This window comes from Balaenoptera borealis (genome assembly GCF_965194805.1).
Source record: "Balaenoptera borealis genome assembly, chromosome: 1".
Taxonomy (NCBI): Eukaryota; Metazoa; Chordata; class Mammalia; order Artiodactyla; family Balaenopteridae; genus Balaenoptera; species Balaenoptera borealis.
The window spans coordinates 86491790-86508768 of NC_138860.1; the positions used below are offsets into that span (position 1 = coordinate 86491790).

General features: G+C 43.7%; 1 protein-coding gene across 1 annotated transcript; it reads right to left on the reverse strand.

Moving 5' to 3' along the window:
• Window positions 1-14371: 14371 nt before the first annotated feature.
• Window positions 14372-16976, reverse strand: LOC309605796 (histone H3.2). Its single transcript, XM_082342083.1, has one exon. The coding sequence runs from the start codon at window positions 16851-16853 to the stop codon at window positions 16443-16445; it is 411 nt and encodes a 136-aa protein (XP_082198209.1). The 5' UTR covers window positions 16854-16976; the 3' UTR covers window positions 14372-16442.
• Between the last annotated feature and the right edge of the window lie 3 nt (window positions 16977-16979).

The following is a 16979-nucleotide window of genomic DNA, read 5'->3' on the forward strand; positions in this document are numbered from 1 at the left end:
AGTAAGATCCCTCTCCGAAAACCTGGATTTTTGGGGAAATATTTATGCTTTAAAATTAAAATAAAAAGAAACACCGCCTGCTTTATTTTCAGCATGCACCCTGGATATAAGTCTATGGTGGTGGTGGTGGTGGCTGAAAGTCTTGGGTGGGGTGCTCTCATTCTCCATTCCAGAGACCATAGTTCAGCTCAGTTTAACTTGTCCCCATAGTTGTAGGGCTCACCAGCTGAAATACTTTTACTAATGTGAGAGAGCTTTGGTTACTGATAGTGGGCTCCTCCTGGGCATGGTGTTTACTAGGAAGGAAGTTACAGAGTGAGAATGGGGAAGGAGGTGTTAGAGTTTGGTATTTTAACTCTGGAGGGGAGGTGATTAGTGATAGACTTATCCTCCTAAAGAACCTCTTTGATGTTTCTCCTTCTCAAACATCTGTATACATTTGCTTAAGTTGGAGTTAATAACAATACTTGTTATAATAATAATTGCGTCTACTTATTGAGCACATAAATATTTACCTTGTCCTCTGCTAAGTGGTTTACAAGCATTGCCTCATTTAATCTTCACAGCCACCACTTAAGATGGGTTCCATCCTTATTTTATAGGTAAAGGAGATTGAATTTCAGAAAAGTTAAATAACTTGTCCAGGGTTGTTTAGGAAGTAAATGGTGGAACTACAACCCAATGCACACTTTTAAAAAGCTTGATATTCAACGCCCTCCATAATCTGCCTCTTCCTTCTTCCACAGCTCTATCTCCTACTGCTATACAGGTTTTCTGCTCTAGTTAACATGGTCCAGTCACCTTCCCCTAAACCCGTTTGCTCTTTCTCAGGGCTAGACTGGACTGCCCCTTCTTTCTGGCTTGGCCAGAGCTTTCTTTCAAGACAAGGCCATAATCTTCCACCTCAAATGACACCTCTCAACTAATTTCTCTACCACCCTCATCTCTTCTTTGAACAAACAAACAAACAAAAACAAAAAAACTTTACTAAGGTATAATTGGCATACAATAAACTGTACATGTTTAAAGTATGCTTTAAGTTTAGACATACATATATACCTATGAGAACATGAATACAATCAAAATAATGGACATATCCATCCATCCCCCCCCCCAAATAAAGGTTTCCTAGTGCCCCTTTATAATTCTTCCCCCCTGCTCCCTTCACCAATGTCCTCCTTTGGCCCCATCCCTGCCCTCAAGCAACCACTGGTTTGCTTTATGTCATTATAGGTAGTTTGTATCATACAATGTATCATTTGTATCCGGCTTCTTTCACTCAGCATAATTGTTTTGAGATTCATATATATTTAGGTGCATGTATCAGTAGTTCATTCCTTTTTGTTGCTGAGTAGTATTCCATTGTATAGCCGCAATTGGTCATTCAGTTACTTGTTAATCGATAGTTGTGTTGTTCCCAGTCCTTCCTCCAGTTTTTTTTTTCTTTTTTTTTGGCTGCTCCCACATGGCATGAGGGATCTTAGTTCCCTGACCAGGGATTGAACCCGCGCCCCCTGCAGTGGAAGCGTGGAGTCTTAACCACTGGACCGCCAGGGAAGTCCCCTTCCTCCACTTTTTAATGCACTCCAACTTCGTGTCGTGTTGGTTCCACGGATGAGCACATTAAACTTTCTGCCTTCAGTTGGGAAGGAACTCAGATGGTGGATGAGCCATATACACAAATACTTATTCTATTCAAGTGGGAGAAAGTATTAGGGTTTCACTTCTGTTCTCCGAGGCTCAGAACGTCTCTAATCCATTTTATGTCCTGTGGCCAGAGTAGTCATCTAAAGCACAGATGGTGGCCTACCTCGCTGACTCAGTTTGGCCTTCAAAAGAAAAAAATGAGAGTAAAAAATGTAAAACTATCAGCAGTTCTTATACCATATTTGGTCTCACAGCATGGTCTGGGGAGCTCCGCTCCTTTAAAAGGGGGGCTAACATAACTCACAATATGGCTAATCAGTGGTTGTGGCACAGGGAGGAAGCCTGAGGGGCAGCTCTGTTCAGGTTTCAGACAATGACCCTTAACTGGAAGACTGTCCCTGTGGCTCGGGAGAATAGGTTTAATCATTCATTTAATACGGGTGATTGAAAAATCTGTATCTGCTAATTTAATAAATAATTACCAAGTATCTATTATTATTATAAAGTTCTGTAAGAAAGGCTCTCTAGGACCACTCCTCTGACTCCTGAGCATTGTTAGGTATGATATAATTAAGTCATTCTTTCATTCAGTGATTTATTGAGTATCTGTTAGATAGCAGGCAATCTGGTTTAAGGTTAAACCGAACAGAGTGGCTTCTGCCTTCCTGGACTTTTAGTGGCTAGAAGGGAAGATAGATATTATACAAGTGACTATAATAAAATGTGACACGTCTTAAGATGGGAGAAGTACAGATACAGAGCGTGTAATGGAGGGAGGCCTAACTTAACACCGATGGGGTAAGGAAGGCCTCTCTGAAGAAGGACTTGAAGGAGAGTGAAAGACAGCAAGCTCAGGGAGATAGGAGGAACTGCAAGAAATTTAGTATGGGTAGTATTTAGAGGGTGAGGAGGTAGGCAGGTAGAGCCAGACCTTGAGGGATTAGCCCAGACATATGGAAACGGACTTTAAAGAACCCAATTAGCTTCTGGGCCAGCGTGACTGTGGAAACATCTGTATCCGTTCAAGCAACCTCTGCTGCAGATGACACCTTGACCCTCGAAAGAGTGTCCATTCGTTTCAGTGGCTTCCCTTAATGTGGAAAGGGCTTCATCAGGCCATCCAAGCTGATGCCAGCCACCATCATGCTCTGAGGGGACCATGAGGTCCTGAGGGGGACTGTGAGATTCATAATTGGCCAAATGCAAAGGTTTGCCAATACCCAGAGCTGGCTGGGCTAGAGAAATGAGGTATTCTCATACACTAGTGGTGAGAGAAGTATTTGGTGCAAACTTTTTAGTGGGTAACTTCACAATAACTATCAAAATTCTCTTTTCATATACGAATACAAAACAAAACCCCCTAGCAAATCACTCTAAGATATTTGTGCAGGGATTGTAAATAGCAGCTTTTAAAAAAACGTATTTTTAATTCTTGATAATTGAGAAATTAAAACATATACACAGATGCCAATGTACCCCTTATCCAACATCAACAATTGTCAACTCAAGGTCAGTTATCAGCTCAAACCAATTATCAACTCAAGGCCATCCATCCTGTGTCATTTTGAAGCAGATCCCAGGCACCATATTATTTAATCCATAAAAATTTCCTTATGTGTCTCTAATATTCTAGCACTTCTCCTTTATTAGCTGGAATTAAGAGAAAGCAGTATTATTTTTAATAATAAACACATAGAAATTACTTAGATATCTATTAGCAGGTGAAAAGAAAGTGGTAGGATCCTTTTGGTATAAGTAAAAAAGGATATGTGTGTATGTATTGGTGTGTCTGCACTGGTAAAGAGGTACAACATTTTTCTGGAATTTCACATATTAAAGCTAATAATAGTGGCTACTCATCAGGAGAGGAATTTGGTTAGTCCAGAAGGAGGCTTTTACTTTTTCCTTACGTCTTTCAGTATCATTTGAATTTTTGATCAATGTGCACTTAAAAACACTGTCAGCAGAAGTAAGTTATTTGGGCAGTGTGGGATTATTGGCCATAAAAAAAGCCCGAGTGATGTGATAATATTTCTGGTGAAAATAATGTATTTCAGATACCTATCCTAGTGCCTGGCACACAGCAGATCCTTAACTTGTTTTAGTTAATTGTGAAAAACAGTTTTAAAAATCTTTAATAATATAACCTAAACAGTAGTAACAACAACAACACGCTCCAAAAGTCCTTGGGATTTATGAGCTGACCTACAGTTCTGGGGCTGGAACTCCACTAGTCCCAATCCTGTGAAAAAAACAATCACTTTAAATTGTGAACATCCACTTTAAAGAAGGTATTCTCTGAAGTGATTTTCCTGACTGGTCAACTTCACTGATGAGGCTTCGGCTACAGATTTGGTCCTCAGCCAGGCTAGGAGACTGGGTCACGGAGCGAAACAAAACCAGGTGGAGAAGACAATGTGTAGAACGTGCCTGGGAGACTTGGTGTGGGTTACTGAGCAAGTCAGGAGCAGTATTTTAGGAGGATTACTCTGACCTTTAAATCTTTATCCTGACTGAGACTTGCAGGATAAATTGATGCTCCTGAATTTTACTCAAAATTTTTTTCTAAAATTTGCAAATCACAAACAATCTGAGGATCTCTTACTATATTTGCTGTATGCATTTAATAGAACCATTTCCCCTGTTCTTATTTATTATTCCTTTTTATGTTCATTATTTGCTCCCTTTCAGACAATCATTCTAATTTCGCTTCTTTGTGTTCCTGCAAAAAGTGTATTGCTTTCTATGCATTAAAAATAATTATCCTCGCATACTATATATTCCACTTATGTGGCATTCTTGAAATAGCAAAGCTACTGAAATAGCAAAGCTACTGAGATGAACAGATTAGTGGTTTCCAGGGTGTGGGGGTGAGGTAGGAGGTGGTTGGGAGTAAATTGCGGAGTTCTTTTGAGGTGATTGAACAGGTCTGTATCTTGATTGTGGTGGTGGTTAGAAGAATTTATACATGGAATAAAATTGCACAGGATTACATGCACACACGCACATATGAATGCAGTTTAAAGAAACTGTGAAAAGTAATTCAGGTCTGTAGACTAGTTAATGGTAATGTACTAATGTCATTATCCTGGTTTTGATATTGTACTACAACTCTAAATCATGTCACCATTGGGGGAAGCTGAGTGAAGGGTACATGGGATTCTACTATTTTTGCAACTTCCTGTGGATCTATTATTATTTCAAAACAAACATTTTAAAAAGCTGCAGAACATACTTTACTACTAACTAAATAGATGCAAAGTTAAACTAGAATGGCATATGCTTTTTCCGTTCCTATTGCTTATATACTCTTCTTTGGTACCAGACAATGTTTTAAACACTTTACATGTATTAAGTCATTTTATCCTCACAATAACCCCATAGGTAGGTAGTATTATTATTTCCATTCTACAGATGTAGAGATGGAACCACAGAGAGGTTAAGTAATGTGCCTATAGTCACACAGTCATATCAGCAAGAATCATATCCTATCAGCCAAGTGACCAAGCCAAGATAAAAATTCAGTCTCCTTTTAGTCACTATACTACACCACTAATGTCAAAGAAGCAAGATGTTGATGCAGCATTTACAGCAGTTAACAATATTAGAAATAATCAACAATTTAGGAATGCTGAAATAAGTTATATCAACTCTAAGGGAAAAAAAAAAGTTAGCAGTTAGACTTAGTCTAACAAGCCCAGTTTATTGACTTGTTTTCAAGGAGGGAGAGCACACACCAAAAACTGTGAGGTGTCTCACCAACAAAAGAAAAACATAGAGTTATTATAAGCTGTGGGGAAGGATAAACTATAGAGTTTTGATGGGCTTAAAGCAAAGCAGGGCTGTGTGAAAGGATGGACATCAGAACTAGGCTTTCAGGTGCATTCAGGGTCCTGTTTCCTTGGAAACTACAAAGTTTAGATAAAGGTGGAATGTTGTGTTTAGAAATCTCTTGTTTGAAGTTTTGTACCTGGGTTGAAAACCAAGGCTGCTTCTCTGTGTCAGAGTGACTTAGGTCCTCTGGGCAGGAGGGGGATATTTCATTCTTACTGATATGATTTCACACAGCAAAAGTTCTGATAATCTATGATTTTTAAGAGAACAAAGTTTCTCAGTGAATAAGAAAGCAGTGGTCCCTCAAAGAAGGGGATTCTGACTCTTTATAGCTACAGCATGTCCTTGGGACTTGTGTTTCCTGCTAATTCTGTCACTAATTCTTTGACGTTCATTGCAGCCTGATGAATGGCAGAACAGATTTTTTACTTTCTCAGTCCTAGCAAATGTCTACTTTCTCAGAATGCATGTAAGTGGTATTGTGTTTTATATTTTATTCTATTTTTTACTTTCCCCCTTTCTAATGTATATGTTAAAAATTGGCCTTTCCCTCTCAACTCCCACAAAAAACCTGCATCTCTCTTTTGCTATCCATGTTGTGACGTGAACATGCACTCTGTTGACTGAAGTGCTGCATTGAACTTCAGGATGTGCAAACACCACATTTTACCCCCCACTCTCCCGCTGACAGACATCCACGTTTGCTCCAGTTCCCCATCATCACAAACATGCTGTTATAAATAAACATCATTGTGCATTTCCCTTATGGACCTATGTAATAATATCTTTTGGATAAGAACTCTCATTACTAGGGCCTATTTATTCTTTATTGAATGAAGTAGTACCAGGATCCCCTCCAGAATGGAAGGCTCAGACTTCCAACACCAAGGCATCAGGACTCCCATGAGACCACTTCCAGGTCAACGCTTGGGTCATCCAACTTTCTAAGTTTGGCCAGACTATCTGGTGTAGAGTGATATCTCATCTTTGCTTTCATTTTCATTTCTTTGATTATTAATGAGTTCAAGCATCTCTACATGAGTTTGATAGCTTCTGTGTTTGCTTTTCTGTATGCTGCTTACTTATAGACTTTTCCCAACATTGTTTATGGAGTAAAACCTAGCCACTCCATAGTTTGGCATTTGAGACCCCTAAAACTGGTCCCTGATGTCCCCAGTATGAAAAGCTCATTTCTCATTACTGCCCTTTGTCCATGCTACCTGTGGTCCAACAACAATTCTTCTTTGTTTTCACTCTCCCTTCTGCCTGGGTTACACCACCTTCCTTAGCCCCCAATCTAAACATATCTCAAATCCTAAATATTCCTGAGAACCCACCTCAAATATTACCTCCTACAGGAAGGGTTCCCTTGTTTGTTCAGCTGGAATTGACCTTTCCCTCTCAGCTCCCACAGAGCTCAACCTGCACTCTCTTTATCATCCACCACAATGGGCCTTCCACTTTTGCTATTCATGTGGGTATCACCTCCCCATAAAGACAGGCATCAGGTTATGTGTGCAAGAACAGAAAGATTCAGAAGGCATGTTCAGAGAAATATTGACTTTAAAGAATAAGTAAGATGATTTTTACTTTATTCTTTGTAGTTTCCTCTAGCCAGTGTTTTTCTAACTATAGGTTGTAACTCATTAGTGGGTTATGAAATCGATTTACTTGATAGAGAGCACATTTTTCTCCCTTTTTTTAAGAAGAGAAGAGAAAATATCAGAGTATATCACAAATAGTAAGTATTATTTTGTGAAACCTGTTGCAATTTATATTCTTTTGTGAATGTGACTAGGAGGCCATGTAAAATGTGTTTCTTACTGGGGGTTGAGGTCAGGAGAGGTCTGTTCTACTGTACTGAAAGGGTCGTAGGACATGCCATCCCAGAATATGCCACTTTGGCATATTGATCATTTTGAGCTGTAGGCACTTGAAAAACAGGAAATGCAGGGACAGACTTTCTTTGAACTCCCCTTATCTGCTTAAGGACAGATTCTCCAAAGGAACTCAATTGTCATAAATGCCCTCCCTGGAGAGTTTCACTGACCAGGGAACATTGACCCTTCACAGGATAGGAGACCAGAAGTCGAGACCACACTCAGACAAACTTTGTCACAAACTATCATACCTCCCATCTATTCTTCTAGGGCCTATTCATTTCTCCTCAAAGTCATTTATTCTCCCCTAAGAGGCTTGTATCCCCTGTCCTCTTTCCCTATTAAGAAAGATATTTAAGTCTGAATTCTAAGCCACCTCGGTGTGTTACTCATTTTTTTCCTGAGTATCTACCATGTATACATGAGGTATACATGTTAGTAAACTTCTGTTTGCTTTTTTCTTGTTAATTTCTCTTTTTATTATGGGGGTCTCATCTAAAAATTCAAAAGGTCAGAGGGAAAATTAGTTTTCCTCCCCTACAGTACATGTATTGATGTTATTTGTATCTATTGTGTATATCACTTTTCCTTGAAACACTGACTCTAATACCAAAAAAAAAAGTAAAACACAAAACTTTTTTTCCCCCCTGGCTTTAATGGAAGCAAACTTATGAATAATATTTTCAAAACCTGCTTCTTTGCTTAGTTCATTTTCTTTCTTCCTTTTTTTTTTGAATTCTCCTAATTCATCACACCCCCACCACCACCACCACTTCCCCCCCTTGGTGTCCATACGTTTGTTCTCTACATCTCTGTCTCTATTTCTGCCCTGCAAACTGGTTCATCTGTACCATTTTTCTAGGTTCCACATATATGTGTTAATATACGATATTTGTTTTTCTCTTTCTGATTTACTTCACTCTGTATGACAGTCTCTAGGTCCATCCACCTCACTACAAATAACTCAATTTCGTTCCTTTTTATGGTTGAGTAATATTCCATTGTATATATGTGCCACATCTTCTTTATCCATTCATCTGTTGATGGACACTTAGGTTGCTTCCATGTCCTGGCTATTGTAAATAGAGCTGCAATGAACATTGGGGTGCATGTGTCTTTTTGAATTATGGTTTTCTCTGGGTATATGACCAGTAGTGGGATTGCTGGGTCATATGGTAATTCTATTTTTAGTTTTTTAAGGAACCTCCATACTGTTCTCCATAGTGGCTGTATCAATTTACATTTCCACCAACAGTGCAAGAGGGTTCCTTTTTCTCCACAGCCTCTCCAGCATTTGTTGTTTGTAGATTTTCTGATGCTGCCCATTCTAACTGGTGTGAGGTGATACCTCATTGTAGTTTTGATTTGCATTTCTCTAATTATTAGTGCTGTTGAGCAGCTTTTCATGTGCTTCTTGACCATCTGTATGTCTTCTTTGGAGAAATGTCTATTTAGGTCTTCTGCCCATTTTGGGATTGGGTTTTTTTTTTTTTAAATATTGAGCTGCATGAGCTGTTTATATATTTTGGAGATTAATCCTTTGTCCGTTGATTCGTTTGCAAATATTTTCTCCCAACCTGAGGGTTGTCTTTTCATTTTGTTTGTAGTTTCCTTTGCTTTGCAAAAGCTTTGAAGTTTCATTAGGTCCCATTTGTTTATTTTTGTTTTTATTTCAATTACTCTAGGAGGTGGTTCAAAAAAGATCTTGCTGTGATTTATGTCAAAGAGTGTTCTTCCTATGTTTTCCTCTAAGAGTTTTATAGTGTCCAGTCTTACATTTAGGTCTCTAATCTATTTTGAGTTTATTTTTGTGTATGGTGTTAGGGAGTGTTCTAATTTCATTCTTTTACATGTAGCTGTCCAGTTTTCCTAGCACCACTTATTGAAGAGACTGTCTTTTCTCCATTGTATATCTTTGCCTCCTTTGTCATAGATTAGTTGACCATAGGTGCGTGGGTTTATCTCTGGGCTTTCTGTCCTGTTCCATTGAACTATATTTCTTTTTTTGTTCCAGTACTGTATTGTCTTGATTACTGTAGCTTTGTAGTATAGTCTGAAGTCAGGGAGTCTGATTCCTCCAGCTCCGTTTTTTTCCCTCAAGACTGCTTTGGCTATTTGGGGTCTTTTGTGTCTCCATGCAAATTTTAAGATTTTAAAACACAAAACTTAGGCTCAAATTCCATCCTGGCTACTTTTAGCTGGGTGACCCACGTATCCAGGTGCCTCATCTTCACCAGAAATTTTCTTAACTGTAAGACAGGGAAACAAACCTCTTCTTCCTTGCCTGGGTTCTTGTGGAATCAAATGAGAGGACATAAGTGAATGGCTTTTGTGATTCATAAGGCACTCAGGAACCCAAGTATTCTTAATGTCTGGGCCACAGTCTAGCAGAATCTCAAGATGCTAATCATCTAGAGATTAAATAATGTACCAATTTTTTCCTATGTATTAGTCTTTCTTTCTACAACATGATTGTAATGTTCCCAAAGGAAAGATTTAGGACTTGTATCAATTAGTGTTTATCATAATGTTAATTAAATTGACTAATAATTATTGATTTATTGCCATGTTGAAACTCTGCTCTAAGTATTTTGCATTACTTGTATTTATCTCATTTTATCCCTATGGTAATCCTATGAGGTGTCTACATTTATTGTCACTATTTTACAGATATTGAAACTGAGACATTGAACTCCTATTCTAGCTCCATATCATTTCTCTTCCAGCTTTTCCCAGACAAATGAATCCGGGAACATTCTACTATTGCCCAGACAGTTCAGGCTGTCTCATGATTACCAGAGGCATCTAACCAAGGGCCAAAGACATTTCCCTGCACTGCCCCTGAAGCCTGGACTTCCCCAAGTGGAGATACAGCCTCTCCTCTAGCCTCCCACTCATGGGCACAGAGAGCATTAGTAAAAATGCAAAGCTGTTGCTCTTAGTTTTAATACTCAGGTGCAAGTGACTGACAGATGGCCTTTTGGAGGTGGAGAGTTCATGGGCACCTAGACAGAGGGAAACCAGGGGAAGTCTGGACCTGCTTCCAGAGGGCCCTAGGGGCTCAGGGCTCAGCATCCGTGGTGGGTTGAATAGTGTCCTCCCCCAAAATTCATGTCTACCCGGAAGCTCAGAATGTGATTTTATTTGGAAATACGGTCTTTGCAGATGTAACTAAGGGTCTTGAGATGAAATCATCCTGGATTGAGGGTGGGATAAGTGAAAGGAGAGGGAGAGTTGGACACAGAGCAGAGATTCAGGGAAGAAGGTCATGCGAAGACAAAGGCAGAAATTGGAGTGATGCTGCCAGAAGCCAAGGAACGCCAGGAGACACTGGAAGCTGAAAGAGGCAAGGAAGGATTCTCCCCTAGAAGCTCTGGAGAGAGCATGGCCCTGCTGATACTTTGATTTCAGACTACTGATCTCCAGAACTGTGAGAGAACAAATTTCTGTTGTTTTAAGCTAGCAAGTTTGTGGTAATTTGCTATAGCAGCCCTAAGGAAACGAACACAGCATCCTTGCAGCAGTTTGGGTGTGAGCTGTCCTGAAGAGCAAGAAGAGTTTGCCACTGCTGCAGACCACAGCGGAGTCAATCTGGGTTCTTCCTGCCCTGGTATGGCCTCAGGGAGCCCTACAGACGTCCATGGCTGGGAGAGGTCAACCAGTGTCTAGAGGCCCTCAGTGCCACTTGCGAAGATGGAGATGCCCTGAGGAACTCTGGGTTGAGCAGGTCAAGGGGCTCATGAAGGGGCCAGTCTGATAGCTGTGGAGTACCAAGTCTCCCATTCTTGAGGCCTTTTCTTCTCCACTGCCATCTCCCTTCCCTCCCTCCCACCTTCCCTCCAAGTACACTGTATACTCTGCTTATCACACTCAAATCTCCCTTCCCACAAATAAAAAGAACCTAGTGTCTTTCATGAATACAGGATTGTGTATTAGTTTCCCATTCCTGCTTTAACAAATTACCACAGATTTAGTGGCTTAAAACAACACAAATTTATTCTCTTGTAGTTCTGGAGGTCAGAAGCCAAAAATGAATCTTAAGGGGCTAAAATCAAGTGCCAGAAAGACTGATTCCTTCTGGAGGCTCTGTGGGGAGAATCCACTCCTTGTCTCTTCTAGCTTCTAGAGGTTGCTGGCATTTCTTGGCTCCTGGCCTCATCACCCCATCCCTGCTTCTGTCATTACATCACCTTCTCCCCACTGAGCCTTGTGCCTCCCTCTAATAAGGTCTGTTGTGATTACATTTAGGGCCCACCCAGATAATCCAGGATAATCTCCCTGCCTCAAGGTCCTTAATTTAATCACATTGGCAAAGTCCCTTTTGCCATATAAGGTAACATATTCAGAGATTCCAGGGATTAGGATGCAGGCATGCTAATGGGGGGCTGTTATTCAGTGTACCACAAATATGAACCCCTCTCTAAATCACCTCCCTTCAAGCACTGATCCTATTAAGCAGGTCACTAGTGGTGAACTCTGCCCTCAGCAAAGGTCACCAGAAGCAGGCTAATGGTTGGCTTTAGCCATCTGTGGGCAAGGGTTACAGCCCAGGGAAGCTACCTTCTGCCCTCTTTTGGAGCCAACCTGCAGGAAATTCCTTCCAGACCTGCTGTTGGCCTGCAAATTCCTGAGAGTTCCCTGAGAGCTGGGAGGGGCCTGGATACTGGGTCCTTTTGAGTGAGGATTCAGAAGCCAGGGTTTCTGGGTAAGCAGGAGGAAGAGAGTCCACTGAAGCAATGAGGCCCTCAACCCTGTGTTCAGTCAGGCACCTCCTGTCATTTCCCCTCCCAGCTTCCAGTATGTGCCCTTTACTTGGTGTTTTCTGCTTAATATGAACTTTGGAGTCCCAGCACTTTGGTCAGAATCCCTGGCCCTGGCACTCACTAGCTGTGAGAGCTTGGGCAAAATACTCAAAGCTTCCCAGTCTAAAATGAGGATGATAAAACATCTACTTGCCTTGCAGGGTTGTCATGGTGATTAAAAGAGATACAAAATATAAAGCATAGTCAGAAGTGACTGAGCTTAATGCATAAGTGGTTGTTATTTCTGAACTTCAGTGTACAATATGTCCCTATGATGACCACAGTTGCCCCTTGGGATACTTTCTCCTGGTGGTCCTCTTCTCTTTCCAGCTCTCCTTCTGCCTCTTGGTGTTCTCTTCATCTACCAGCCCCACCACTGGTCCTGATTGCCCAGGATGCCTGCCTCAGTCCTCTTCTCTTCTCCTTGACCCCTGGGTAGATCTCATCTCATTCCTTGCCTTCTGTTACCCTTATCTGCTTCCCCCAAAGTAGCTCCAGCTGACCCCCTTTGCTGTTTAAATTAATATTCCTAACTCTTAGTGAATGTGTCCTAGATGGATAACAGGAATCTCAACTTCAATGTTGGAAGGGCCTTTATGCAGCTTCTTGGTTCCAAAAGCAATTTCTTCTCCCTACATTCTCCACCTTAGTGAAAAACTACCATTATCTCCTAGCTTCTCAAGCCAAGGAGAGGCTCCTTCCTCTCTTGCATTCTCCAAATACCTAAATCACCAAATCTTATCAAATTTACTTTCTACAATTCCCTCAAGTCCATCACTGTATCTCTGTCCACTCCTAGCCACTGCCTTAACTGAGGTCACCAACAGCTCTGATTAAAGGACACAAAGTCCAATAAACAATCCAGTTCCATGACCAACTTTTTCTGGAAACAGGCTGGACATGATGAAACTTTTAAAAAGAACATGAATTTCTTTTTGCTTGATTTTCTTTTTTGTAATCTGAAAGCGGAAAATTACTTAAGTACCTAAAATAATTAAATTTTGATACTGACTTTAAAAAAATTGGGTACTACTTCACCCTAGGTTTTCAAACCAATGAAGACATTCCAGAAGTTTTCTATTAGGCCTAGGAAGTTTGACCTTCACAGAACAGTGGCAGGAATATCATCTTTGTCCTATTACCCCAAAGGTGTCAAAGCTAAAATGACTGTGGCAGTTTGGGAAGCCCTGAAGGCACTGGAGAACTCCTCACTCCTCCCAGAACAGGCTCACAGTGAGAACCAGATTCTGTTGTCTTGGCCTTGTGGGGCAAATCCCCCAAACAGCTGCTGATGGGTGAGGCAGCAGTGTCTTGCTAAGGCCTGACTCTCCACTGGGTGAGAGGGATTGGGTCAGACAGGCCCACTTCCTCAGAAAGTGAGTGTGTACACACCTGTTTCCACTGCCTGTTGTTTCTTGGCCCCATGTGAGGGCAGGGGGCTGTCAGCTGAGTAGAGATCACCTCCATGGTTGAGGCCCAGAGCCCAGCTGTGTAGCAGCCCTGGAAGAGGGATCAATGATGCAGACAAGGCCCTGCCCTTAAGGGGCTCACCTTTGACAGGAAACCAGGAAAGACCAACCAGGGAGGGCCTCCCCTGTTCCACCAGCAAGAGACCAGTGCTCCTCCCTCTCTGCTTTCTTTCATCATTATCCTTCCACACCCTGCAAGCATTGAGTTTGGTGAGTGAGCAATCCACTGCTGTGGCAGGAGGACAGAGGTGGGTAGAAAAATGAGGAGGGGGTGAAGGCAGGATATAGACATTCCTGCTAAGCTAGGAACGCCTGACCTGCCTTAGCCATGACAGATGCCCAGGCTGACTGCAAATTTCAGGGCCACAGGGAGATCTTAGATATCTGCTTTTAAATCTGATGTAGTATCCCTTCAGGGAGTATGATCCTGGGGAGGAAGAGCCCTGACATGGAAATCTATGTGCTCAGGGGTCTGCTGAGCCACTAATGGCTCAGACATGCTGGAAAGTCACTCACTGTCTGAGAACTTCAGGCTGCCTCTTTGAAAACAAACCTCAGTGGATGAGATGCTGGGTGCAAATGTGCCAACCCTGCACAGCCCTGAGTCACTGCTGCTTCTGCTTATATCTCACAGAGTATAGATCCTGAGGATCCCATCTTGCAGTGTTGGTCTGAGCAGGGAATGAGACCCTGGGTCTGTTTTAGTTTTCTAGGGCAGCCATAACAAAATACCACAGACTGCGTGGCTTAAACAACTAATTTTATTTTCTCACAGTTCAAGAGGCTAGAAGTCCAAGATCAAGATGTCGGCAGGTTGGATTTCTTCTGAGACCTGTCTCTTTGGCTTGCAGATGGCTGCCTTCTCATTGTGTCCTCACATGGATATCCCCCTGTGTTGTCTGTGTCCTGATTGCCTCTTCTTATAAGGACATGACTCATTTAGGGTCCATCTTAATGACCCCATTTTAAACTTAATTGCCTATTTAGAGGTCCTATCCCCAAATACAGTCACATTCTGAGGTACAAGGAATTAGGGCTTCAACATATGAATTGTTGGGGGGCACAATTCAGCCCATAACAGGGCCTATTCTGAAAATCTCTGTGAGCCTGGGGCTGCAAACTGGGGACCCACTGTCAGGAGAAGCTGCAGTCCACATTGCTCTTTTTTTCCCCACACTCCTTGCAAAGGGCAAAAAAGTTTTCAAAAGTATGTCTACTTTAGTTTCTATTCCCCTCAGTGAATTCTCACCCATCTCTGGTAATGCTTTTATCTATCAACTGTGCTGAGACAACAAAAACACAAACTCTGGCCTCTTCCAGGTGCAAACAAGCGATGATCAAGGTTAAAAAGAGATGTCATCTGAGACCCACATAGTAGCTCCTATCTGAGTCTTGTGTAGTGTGGGCTCTACAAGATACTGTCCCACTCCCCCAGTTGAACAGGTTCATTCCTAAAAGACAGTAAGAGACCTTAGACTTCTGCTCTCATCTGGTGCAGGAACTGCCCCTCTGAGACAACGTCAAATCTCTGCCCTTACAGATCCTGGGGCCAGCAAATGGGTGCAAGGGAGAGGAGCAGGGTCTTTTCTGCCTTCCATTGGTTCAGTGCCTCCCACAGCTTGAACTCTGAGCGCCTTGACCTGGATAACTTCTCATATAACCACACAGACCTCACGCCTATGCCTCTCGGGATGTCTTCCAGGAAGAATCAGTCTCCTGCCGTGGAGCCGAGAACAATACCGACAAGACAGAGTCCCCGGGGAGTGGCCTAGGTTATGGCGGCCCTTGAGCTCCCGGCCGTCCATCCTCTTCCCCACAGCTGCTCCTTTGGGCTCAGGCCGGTCAAACCCACCTGACTGTCTGAACTGAATGCCATGCCGCAGACACCAGATCCTTCCTTGTCCTCTGGTCTATTCCTGCACAGAGCTACCGGTACTTGTCTGAGTGGGGTTGGCATTTGAAAGAAAAGGAGCAAGGCTGAGGAAAGTGAGAATGTCAAGGGCTTAAAATAACAGGCGAAATCGTTCAGGCCCGCGCGGGAGTTTTGAGAAAGAGAGGGTGGAGTAAGGGGATGAATGGCCTCCGCTAAGTTCTTCGCTGAGGAGTGACGCCCGGGCATTACCGACTACCAACACGCAGCCAGGTTTCAGGAATCCCTCATTTTCCCCGGCAGAAACGGGGCGGGACCGACCGAGGTGGCGATTTCCCTCTGGAGCTGGAGAGCCACGCGGGGCGGGGCCCTTTCCGGCGGGGGTGAGGAGGTCAGACATGCGCGCGGCTCTCAACTGCCTGAAGGCCAGCCCCCGCGCGCTCAAGCCCGCGAATCCTGAGCGTCCCCTAGTGACTCGGCCTGCTCTAACCTCCCCCCCCCACCCCCAGCTCCCCCCCGCTCCCGGGACAGATTACAGTTCTGGGCCACGGTCGACTAAGAAGACGCCCTAGAAGAGCCCGACCCTACGGGAGGACCCGTGGCCGCCTCCAAGAAGCGAAACTGCGCGCCCAGGCCGCGCCCAAGAACGGAGCGACAACCTCGCCAGTCCAGAGAAGCCGACTGACCAAACTCACTCAAAGATCTTGACACCCTGGAAGGCGGCCAGCAAGCAGGGGACTAGGCCGGATACCTGGCCTTTCTTTAGCCTATCTGTTGGGAGCCTAACGCTCTGCCCGCTCTAACGGCCTCTCCTCCCGGGGTATGCGAGGGCCCGCCGGGAGAGCACGGACAAGTGGCACAGCTTCTTCCAAGTGCAGTTGTGGGTGGCTCTGAAAAGAGCCTTTGGATATGATGGAACCTCGAGCCGAGCGCACACTGCTTAAGCCCGCTCCCCGCGGATGCGGCGGGCCAGCTGGATGTCTTTGGGCATGATGGTCACGCGCTTGGCGTGGATAGCGCACAGGTTCGTGTCTTCAAACAGCCCCACCAGGTAGGCCTCGCTCGCCTCCTGCAGCGCCATCACGGCCGAGCTCTGGAAGCGCAGGTCGGTCTTGAAGTCCTGCGCGATCTCGCGCACCAGCCGCTGGAAAGGCAGCTTGCGGATCAGCAGCTCGGTCGACTTCTGGTAGCGCCGGATCTCGCGCAGGGCCACGGTGCCCGGCCGGTAGCGGTGCGGCTTCTTGACGCCGCCGGTGGCCGGCGCGCTCTTGCGGGCCGCCTTGGTGGCCAGCTGCTTCCGCGGGGCCTTGCCACCGGTCGACTTGCGGGCAGTCTGCTTTGTACGGGCCATAGCGAAACGAGACACGAGCTCACCGGCGCAACGCTGCACAAGGAGAGGAACCGGGATCCAGCCCGCCGCAGCGGTCTTTATAGGCACAGTCTTTTCCCGATTGGGCGGGACAATAATTGAAAGTCC